This window comes from Electrona antarctica (assembly GCF_951216825.1).
Source record: "Electrona antarctica genome assembly, chromosome: 5".
In the NCBI taxonomy this organism is placed as follows: domain Eukaryota; kingdom Metazoa; phylum Chordata; class Actinopteri; order Myctophiformes; family Myctophidae; genus Electrona; species Electrona antarctica.
The window spans coordinates 49,919,328-49,930,149 of NC_136810.1; the positions used below are offsets into that span (position 1 = coordinate 49,919,328).

At 44.7% G+C, this 10,822-nt stretch overlaps 1 protein-coding gene across 1 annotated transcript; it reads right to left on the reverse strand.

Annotated features, from left to right (window-relative positions):
* Window positions 1–1,513: 1,513 nt before the first annotated feature.
* On the reverse strand, window positions 1,514–9,106 carry znf319b (zinc finger protein 319b). The gene is made up of 2 exons (XM_079501854.1): window positions 8,954–9,106; window positions 1,514–6,632 (listed from the first exon to the last, which is right to left on the reverse strand). The coding sequence occupies exon 2, from the start codon at window positions 6,340–6,342 to the stop codon at window positions 4,549–4,551; it is 1,794 nt and encodes a 597-aa protein (XP_079357980.1). The 5' UTR covers window positions 6,343–6,632; window positions 8,954–9,106; the 3' UTR covers window positions 1,514–4,548.
* Between the last annotated feature and the right edge of the window lie 1,716 nt (window positions 9,107–10,822).

The following is a 10,822-nucleotide window of genomic DNA, read 5'->3' on the forward strand; positions in this document are numbered from 1 at the left end:
CTTCTAGTCCACTACATCTCAGACAGGCAAATAGTGTACTTGTTTAACTCCACTACAATTATTTGAAAATGTAGCTACTAGACTTTAGTAACTATAGTAAAGTTTTCAAATAATAGTTTTTGATTTAGATTATTACAAAATATACAGTATAACCATCTATAACGTACTTAATGTCAACGAAGCTCACACCCAGAACACCAGAGGGAGTTCAACAAACCATGTGCAACCCAGATTCGGCACAAACAAGCCGGGACTAAATTCATTTCGCTCCTGATTGATTGATTGAAGAATGTATTAACAGTTTCGGAGAATTACAGTACATTTCAAGCACAACTCAATACAAGTGTGTTGACTGTTAACTGTGGACTGTCGACAGCATTACACTTTCAATTCATCATAACAAACATCCTATGCCACCAAAATGTGGAACGCCCTGGCCCCTACCAACAGCCATGCGAATCCCTTGACTCCTTCAAAAAGGCTAAACTGCCCCCCGTAAAATCTGGATCCCCTCCACCCCTTATACCGGTATGTTTCTTTCCTTTTCCCATTTTACCTCCTTACATGATTTCATGTTTTTTATTTGGAAGTCCACACCCACAACACCAGAGGGAGTTGAACAAACCATGTTCGGCACAAACCCAGATTCGGCACAAACAAGGGACTAAATTAATTTTACTCTTATAAATCAAGAGTCAACTATCCAATCACAGCGCTACCATTCCTCCTGCAAGCTGGCCCCCCCCATCCAATTCGCCATTGGAGAAACAGCTACATCTGCTGTTCAGGAGATAGCGGTTAAATTCCCACATTGGCCGAAAGACAGGAGTCGTGTCCAGTGATATTATTGATGATCTTGTTTGTTTGTTTGTTTGTTTATTCAGCCCAGCCAAATATGACATTTTGCAGACCTCCCATCTCATATCATTGAATTTGGTCAACAATCAGTAGTGAATCCTGGTAGGGTATCCCAGAACCAGATATAAAATGGAAAGAAATTAAAAAAAGATTGCAACCTAGGTATCATACAGTAAGAGTATCCTGGGGCTGGGAGGCATACTATTTCGTGTTTATGATCCGGTCGGGAGCGGATGTATTCAATACATATTGAGTCAATGCTAGAGCAAATCAAATTTTGTTTAACCACATCTTCAGAATGATCACCCATTTTTTTCTTTAGCATATGTCCAGTTTACACAAATGTATCAGTATGGGAAATGTCAGTGTATACTGTATAGAGATGATATCCTGTTTGTAAGAAACATTTATGGGGAAATTTGTTCTCAGTGAAGCCCCCCTTATATTATTTCACTCAGGGAAATAATTTTGTGCACAATACAAATACACAAAACTGTCCGAGACTTTGGGCGCGTTCGGAAATAGCGCACTGTTCCAATGCAAAAATTGCAAACTAATAGGCGAGTGCGCTCCCGGTGGGCATTTCCGAACGCACCATATGAAAATAAAAAGTATTACAGTGAATTTGCGAACTGATAATCAAACATGGCACATGTTAATTTATAAATGAAAAAAGTTTTATTTGTTAGTGCTGTGTGTAATTGAATGCTACATACATACAGAATCTTAGCATGAATGTACACATACTATACGTCGGCACGATGTTTTTTTTTCTTCTTTTTTAACTACATCATCCACATGACTACAGTACAATTTGAAAAAGCTATAGGAGGCACCAGCGCCACGAGGGGAGCAGCACTGGTACCCAGGGACAGAATACAGGAACTAACACAGCAAGCATGCAGAGCATCAAGAGAGACCAGGGTCTGAGAGGCAAAAAGGGGGGGAAACCGTTAAATTAAAAAGGTCAGATTTGTTTCAGTTTAACGTGACATTGAATGGTACACTACAACATCACCAATGAAAGCTGTAGCTCACTCTGAGGGGTGGAGCTACTGAGGGTGGATTTTACAATTTGTGCTTATAGAAGGGACGTTCCCACCCTCGACACCCCAAAATGCCCATTGGATTTATCAGAAGTTCTCAGCCCAGATCCATTACTCCATGTTTTTGGTGTTGATAATCCATCCAGTAATTTGGCATTAAAAAACGAATTATTAGCTTACATTGTTGCCCAACTAGAGCATGAATATATATTACACGTATTCAGCCTACCCCAAGGCCCTGGTCTCTCTGTCCAAGAATAGATATTTGTATAGATTTAAGGACTATTAAAAAAATAAACAAAATATAAACAAATGTGAAAACAAAAAATATACAGTACTTTCTCACTTAACTTCCCAACTGTTCTGATATTATTTAATGCCAGATTAAGGAAACAGACTAAAAGATGACATGATACAATGGTCTGACCCTTCATTCAGTTCATTGTGATGAAGGTGGACAAAGGCAGATGAGGAAGAGGAGAGCTGCCTAAAATGTAGACAGAGGCATCAGTGTCCCATTTTAAAAAGGCAAAAAAAAAAAAAAACAGAATGTCAAATGTTACTTTTTGCTGCCTCCTTATTTTTTTTTAATATATAAAATACGTGTCAATACTGCACTCAAACCAGGACTGAAATACACCATTAAACAGGATGAAAAGGAAAAAAAAGCTGGTTGAAAACCCCCACTTGCTGAAGTAATAAAACATAACAGAAGGATTAATGAACATCACTGCCAACGTGGTCCAGTTGGCACTCCAGGCTTCTTGAGGTCTAAACTAGAATGTTAAGTGTTAAACCTTAAGTGGTGGGTATCCCTAATGCTGGTGCAGGCCACCCCAACAAATGTAATACTAAGCTGAACACTGCATTAGTGCAAACTCTTTACAAAACTAAAACATGTCTGCACATAAGATGCAGGATGACCCTGCAAAATACAGATGGTGGAACAGGTTAGTGAGACGGGAAAAAAAAGCTGTGTAAAACGGTTTACATTTCTAATACAATTCAGTCTGGATTTCCCTGTTTGACAGAATTCCATGTTCGTTCCTCTTTCTCCACCACAGAAAAGCAGAGAGCAGCAAGCAGTGAAAGCACACAGAAAAGGGTGCTCTTTTAGAATACCCTGCAACATACCAATACAATCACTACTTGGGACTAGAAAAACATAAAAACAAAAACATTTGCACATGTTAAAAATTAGCATGAATATAAAAAAGGTCAATAAATGCAGGTTTTTGTTTCAAATTAATCTGATTAACATACCCAACTCACACATCCATATATGTAGAGGCTGAAAGAAAGTGTAATGATCAAACTCAATACACATAGCCTAACAGCACTGGTCTCTGCAAGGATATGACAGGTAAATTAGTGTGAAATATATATTTTTTTTATATAAGTCTTTAGTGATGAGTGAGATTGATGTTAACCATAACATTTGTTTAATGACAAGTACACCGGCTGGTTGGTTAGTCTCCACACTTTTGGAACTGGGTGTCGCTTCATACGGGTATTTTGGTAAGAACTAGAGACGCCACAGTTATTGCGGCCCACATCAACATCCACATACACTCACAAACATCTTATCATAACTATTTCACAAAAGCACAATACAGCCCCTTTCCCCCCCTCATGTGATAATAGAAAAACAACAAAACACTTCTAAACTGTGGGCCATACTGGGTACTTCATCATACATAAAAAGCATAAAAATACTAAAGCCCGCAGGGGTGAGAAGGAAGATAGGTCAAGGGGAGTCCATTTTTGTTTGAATGTATACACTTGTTTCGGTACAGCCAGCAAGCACCAGCACGCCCACGCCAGAGAGGGCCAGTTTAAGTGCTCAGCTGGAGGGATGCGAAACCAAAAACCTTTCCAGAGACCCTCCACATAACCAAAGATTAACAGCTTCGTTTTGGGATACTAACAGCGAGGGTCCGTCAGCACTGGAGACACTGGAGGAGGGTGAAGACAGGGGGGTAATAAAAATAGAGTCAAGCAGTACAAGATGGAAAAGGGGACAGAAAAATTATTGAATCCCCCCCGCACCCCACCCCCTGTTAGGAATAGTCACAACAGTCTCAGGTTGGCCTGGTCAGTTTAGGTAGATGAGGCTCCACCAGGATTCCTCTCCAACTAAATTTTACAAATGTATTTACAAAACACAACAATGGTTGGTTTCGTCATCCAGCCACACAAGTCGATAAACCTGTGCTATGGCAGCTGCTTCTGTACAAAACAGTCAGACTTGGTTGGCAGTAAGTATGATTCATAACAGAGTTTGCCCCTTTAAAATTCAAACCTCATCGGCATCAACTGTCTGATGGTTGGTGCTGAGGAAAGGGGGGAGGTAACAGGCTTGATAAGATGTGTCTAAGGAAAGAAGGGATGCAGTGAGGAAGGAATAGATTAGGAAAAACAAGGGGGCGGGTATTAGCCTTCAGGCAGGGTAGTCGAACATGGAGGACTTGACACAGAACTGCCAAGTGTCCACGGATTAGCAACAGACAGCCCTGGCCGAGTATGGAAAAGGTCAGGGTGAGGGACGAACCTGCAAGGCGAATACAGGGTTTTGGGGGAAAGCATGGTTAATTTTACGGCAACTCATTAGAACCATATCCAAAGCTCGGAGGAAGATTTGGGCCTATATGCAAGGGGCCACGGGATAGCCACCCCCCTCGGCAGTGTGCTGCACAGTGTGATCCTGCAAAGAACCTAGGTCGCTGAAGCGTTCCCCGCACCACACGCACTTAAACTGGCCCTCTCTGGCGTGGGTGTGCTGGTGCTTGATCTGGTGCTCTCGCTGCTTGAAGCCCTTGTTGCAGTTAGCACACTTGTAGGGTTTCTCCCCGGAGTGCACACGTCGGTGGCGGTTCAGGTCAGATGTGTACTTGAAGCGCCTGTCGCAAAGCGCTTCAGGACACTTGAGCGGCTTTTCGCGTGTCGGGTCACATCGATGCTGGACGAACTCCGACGACGACAGGAAGCGGCGGTCGCAGAGCGAACACTTCAGCGGCTTCTCCTGGCAGTGGGAGTTCTGGTGGCGCTGCAACGTCGAGCTCTTCTTGTAGCCCTTCCCACACACATCACACTTGTAGGGCTTGTCGGGTGAGTTGGAGGCCGATTCGCCGCACTTGTGTCTGAGCAGCTCGCCCGACTGGCTGAACTCTTTCTGGCAAGAGGCACACTTGAACAGGTTGTCCATGCCATGGACATGTTGGTGGTAGAGCAAGTGAGAGGGCTGCATGAAGCCCTTGTCGCATAGGTTGCACTTGAATGGCCGGTCAGTAGGGTCTTTGTGTGTGCGTCGGTGTCTGACCAGTGCATATTGCTGTTTGAAGCTCATCTGACACTCGTCACAGTGGAAGGGCCGCTCCTCTGAGTGTGTGCGCTCGTGCTGCCGCAGGTCAGAAGGGCGTTTGAAGCCCTTGCCACAGGTGGCACATCGGAACGGGCGGGCACCCTGCGGGTGGCAGGGATGGTGAAGGAGTTCAGACGACTCCTTGAAATGCAGCTCACACAGGTTGCATTTGAACAGGTGCTCACCGGAGTGGGCATACATGTGGCGCACCAGGTGGGAGCGGTGTTTGAAGCTCTTTTCACACACGGCACACTTGAAGGGGCGTTCATTGCTGTGCGTGCGCTGGTGGTGTGCTAGATGAGACGACTGACTGAAAGCTTTGTCACAGGTGTCACATTTAAACGGCTTTTCTCCTGTATGCACCCGCTCGTGTCGCGTCAGTTCCGACAGGTGCTTAAAAGCCTTCTGACAGATGGGGCACTTGTATGGTCGGTCTCTGGCCGAGGGAAAGGGTAATATGGACGAACTGCCGCTGGCCGTCGCCCTGTCCTCGCTGTGGTTGTGGGTTGTGGAGGCCGTGGGCGTGGCACTGCCAGAGGAACCAGGTCGGTAGGTTTTTTCACAGATGGAGCACTTCTGTGGATTGTTGCTGTTATGGGATGTGTGGTGCTGGGCCAGAGAGGTGAGCAGAGAGAAGCCCATCTTGCATACCCCACATACAAATGGCTTTTGCTCTACTTGAACACACTGGTGCTCCAGCAAGTCGGTGGCCTGGTGGAAGATCTTCATGCACTGAGTGCACTGAAAAGACCGGTCCTGACTGACAATGCACTGGTGCTCATGCGGGTTTGCCAGATGGGAGATATCATGCCCACACGCCCCACACTTGTGGCCTCCCTCCGCCCCTACCTGCATGGTCGACTGCTGAGCATGCTGCGGCTGACTGTGTCCTCCGTGCTGCTGGCCAGCATGTTGACCGTGTTGGCTGTGCTGGGCCACCTGCTGTACTAGAGACGGAGGGTCTGGCTGCAGCACAATGCCATACACGGCACAGCCCAACGCATTCTCAGCACCTGGCGGGATCGTATGAACAACCTGAGGCGGAGCAACGGCATGTTGCTGCCAGGCCTCCGACATGCGGGCTCTGGTGTAGGGATTCAGTTTGGCAATTGGCGTGTCTCCAACTAGGGTGAGAATGGGGGAGAGAAGGCTTCAGTGAGCATCAATATGAGAAGATCTCACTCTGCCATTTCTGCGAGTTGTGCTGAAGAACTGGAAGAGGTGCACGTTGACAGAGGGCTGCGACTGAGAATTCAACAACTGAAACTGCAATGCACAGAGGACAACTGTGTCGAGGTGGGATGTGTGGCCAGGCTTGGAGGGAAATCCACTGCTTTCATTTCTGCTCTCTGGTCTTCAAACGATAGCTGTATGGGGAAATTGACCAGACAAAGCAAACGTACGTCAGCACATCAATGTTCAAAAACAAATTAGTAATTCAGTAAGTAGCCATTAAAGTGGTCTGGGTGTAACATGAGACATGACAGCTCATACATACAACCAAATGATTGCGATATTGTGGATGTAAATAGTTCAGATCTCTGGGTTAACCACTAGGTTAAAGCAAACGTTCAGCCATCCTAGAATTTAACAATGTAAACCAAGTAATGCACAGGAAACACTAACAGTGATCATTATCTCTGCCAAACCGGAAGACCAAGAAGGGGCAGAGATTATGTTTTTGTCCCTGTTTGTGTGTGCACAGCTAATATCATCTATACTGCCACTAGCTAAACCAAGGAAGACACTCCACCCCAAATTATTTTGCCGGGTGCGAAGTAGCATGGCCTACATAATTTGCATGCATCACTACTGATGAACGACCTAGTCGTGATTGGCTGCCTCCTAGCGACTTAGTCGTGATTGGCTGCCTCCTAGCGACCTAGTCGTGATTGGCTGCCTCCTAGAGACCTAGTCGTGATTGGCTGCCTCCTAGCGACCTAGTCGTGATTGGCTTCCTCCTAGTCCAATGAGAGTCTGAACGGCATAAAAACCCATACCCATAAAAAAACAGATGCCTTATTTGCCGCTGTAGTTCGTTGGAGCCATGTGTGTCGATGGGAGGGCGGAATAATTTACACTGGGGGAGGAAGTACGCCGGAAGAGTGGAAGGCACGCTACGTCACACTGCCACTCAAGTGACTACTGGCCAATCACAGCACATCTTTTCCAGGACTTCAGACACGAAACATGCACTCTGTGACGCACACTCATGCTTCCGCAGTGCTTCGCAAGGAATCTCGGGAATGTTTTGCCCTCCCTTGAGCACATACGCTCCAGAGCCGAAAGGTATATGTCTATGCTCTGAACGTGCTATGAGCTAACTGGAGCTACAGGAAAACCATAACAAAACAGTGAGTGAACCAACGAAAATGGGCGCTACAAGAGCTTGTTGCACCTGGCAGTTATGACAGTCATTTTCTTGTTTTCAAATTAGTGATACTATACCAGATCTCAGTCTTCCAAAACTCACAAAAATCATTACTCACATAATCTATGGATCATTCATATTTTTCTAATTATCATGGGAATTCTATAGATAGACCTATTAATCTTATGGGGTAAATTCCATACATTTTGCCTGTAATTGATCTCTCAATCACCACTGCCTTAAACATGTTAGTAGGAATAATGGAATAAAAACAGAAGCGGTCAAGAGGAAGAAGACTAAGAAAGGATCCAACCCGGGTTCCCATTTCTACATAAAGGAGGTGTGAGGAGCCCATGTATTACAAGAACTGCCATACGCCATTAACACAAACTCCAATCAACCGCAAACTGCAATTGCATGTTATTGGCCTCTATAGCTTACACCTCGAAAAACACAAATGATAATAATTTCAATGCCTGTTGTATAAAAGCTTTCTACTAGTCCCATTGTCCTAGCCCTTGACTTGGTGCCATTAGTAGGCTACCAAGCCTGGCGGAGATATGCCTTAATGTTATCCTCTTACATTAGAATCATTAGTAGGCAACCCAGCAGAAAGAGCCAGAAAACACTGTAGGTCACACACAATTTAGGGGGGGGGGGGGGGGGGGATAGGTGTATTGTGCCGTTAACTTAATGCCCGCGCATAGTTTATATTTGCTCAATAGCACCTCTGTGCGAACAAAAATAATATGAGTGAGACATTCAGCATATTGATCATCAAAACATCAATAATTTCAATCATCCACAGTCACAGATGTGAGTGACAGAAGTAGGATCTGCTCATCATCTTCAAACTGCTGACCAGCGCCTCGGAGCGTCTGTAAGCACATCAAATCCATTCTATGATCTGTTGTGCGTAAAAGCCCGGTCCGACTCGGCAACATCCATCAACACTGCGAGTAGCACAGAGCTATACTGGTTAGCAATAGCACACCTGCTAAACAATACAATATGCTCGTCTTTCAGATTCAGTGTTATGACAACTTATTTCGCTATCTCTTGACCGGAGCATAAATGCCCAAATGCTAAGCGTTTTGAAGCGGGACGTGGAAGGAAGGAAGCGTCATTTTCCGGAGCGAAGTGGGTTCTTCTTACGGTTAGCTGCTAAGTGGCTAAACCAGCTAGCATTAGCCGACATCGCCAGCTAAAAGCGAAGAGAAAATAGCTATTGTTAGCAAATCAGCACCTGGGAAAATTAATGCAACGGACTCGTGCAAATATTATTTATTGTCGTGTGAACGGTTTGTAGGTGCATACCTCTAGAATTCACAGAGGATGATTTTAAGCGGCTGATCATGTTCCCCTCCAAAATCTTGCAGTTCGGCGAATCGTCGTATGTTTTGTAGCCAAGGCCCAAAAACCCGTCCCGTCCGTGCGTCCGTCCTCCTCCTCCTCCTTTTTCTCGGTGTCGCCAGATTGTGTGAGAGAAATAAGCACATTTGGAAAAACAAGCCCAAAAGAAGCATGCATGCATACATACATACATACATACATACATACATACATTGATGATTGAAAATTGTATTAACAGTTTGCAGAATGGGAACAGTTTGCAGAATGGGTACAGTTCAAGGAAAGGGCAGTACAAAAACTGTGATAAAACCAGAAAAAGGCTTGTTTACATAAGGGTCCTCCATTTCAATTTATCAGAACATTTAAACATACAAATATAAACTTATATGCAGAAAAAGAAATCATCACTGTTAGAAAAGTGGAACTGAGTGATGCTGTACTGTGCTTGTACTGTACGCGCGTGCGTGTGCGTGTGTGAGAGAGAGAGAGAGTGTGAGTGTGTTAGGCTGCACAACAGTGACACTTGGTGGTGAAAAAAGCACAAACTCAATACAAAGACTGTTAACTGTGAGTGGACGACCCAATTAAGCATTACACTTGTTTACAAGAGGGTCCACCATGTTCAATTCATCAAAACATTTAGAGACGTACAAATAGACACTTCTATATAGTCAAAGAACAGAACAGGAATTCATCATAAAGGAGGTAAAAAGGGAAAAGAAACATATACAGTGAGGGGGAAAAGGGGGGCGGTGGGGGGGATTCAGATTTTACGGGGGCCAGTTTCGAATTGCAGCCGTCCGTAGGTGCCTTAGAGTATAGGTGCCCTTTGAGAGCGGTTTTGAAGGAGTCAAGGGATTCACATGTCCATGTATTTCCATGCTTAGACATACATACAGACACAGACATATACGTCTGTGTCTGTATGTATGTCTAAGCATGGAAACACATTGCTGCGTATAGGAGTGGCTAGCACCACTCAAAAATAGGATTGATTGATTGAAGTATTTATTAACAGTTTGCAGAATTACAGTACATTTCAAGTACAACTCAATACAAAAACTGTCAACTGTGAGTGGACGACACCATAAAGAATCTGCACCTGGCTCGCTGATAACAAGCTATCTTTACACCTGGGAAAAACTGAATCCATTCTCTTTGGCTCTAATAGTAATCTCAGCTAGGCAAATGGCTTCTTGGTTAGAGTGGGTGACGTGTTATCACACGTAAAGATGAAATTACCTACCTAGGTTCCATCCTGGAGGCTAATCTTTCCGGTGATAAAATGGCCACCAACGTAATCAAAAAAGTCAACCAAAGAACAAGATTCCTTTACAGGATCTCCTCACTGGTCAACAAAAACACCTTGAAGACCTTAACAGGAGCCCTCGTACAAGGTTTCTTTGACTATGCATGCACCTCCTGGTACCACAGCACCTCAAAGGCCCTTAAAACTAGGCTCCAGACTTCCCAAAACAAACTGGTCAGGCTCCTACTTGGCCTCACCCCCCGAACCCACTTTGACAGGCTGGAATGGCTTAGGGTCGACGACAGAGTACAGCATCTTGCAATGGGTCTGGTGGTCCACAAGATTCGATACACCACCAAGATACCCATGTACCTGTCTAGATACTTCCTTAATGTTAACGAAGTCCACACCCACAACACCAGAGGGAGTGCAACGAACCATGTATAACCCAGATTCGGCACAAACAAGGGACTAAATTATTTTCGCTCCTATGCCACCAAAATGTGGAACGCCCTACCAACAGTCATTAAGACATGCGAATCCCTTGACTCCTTCAAAACCGCTCTCAAAGGGCACATACGGAT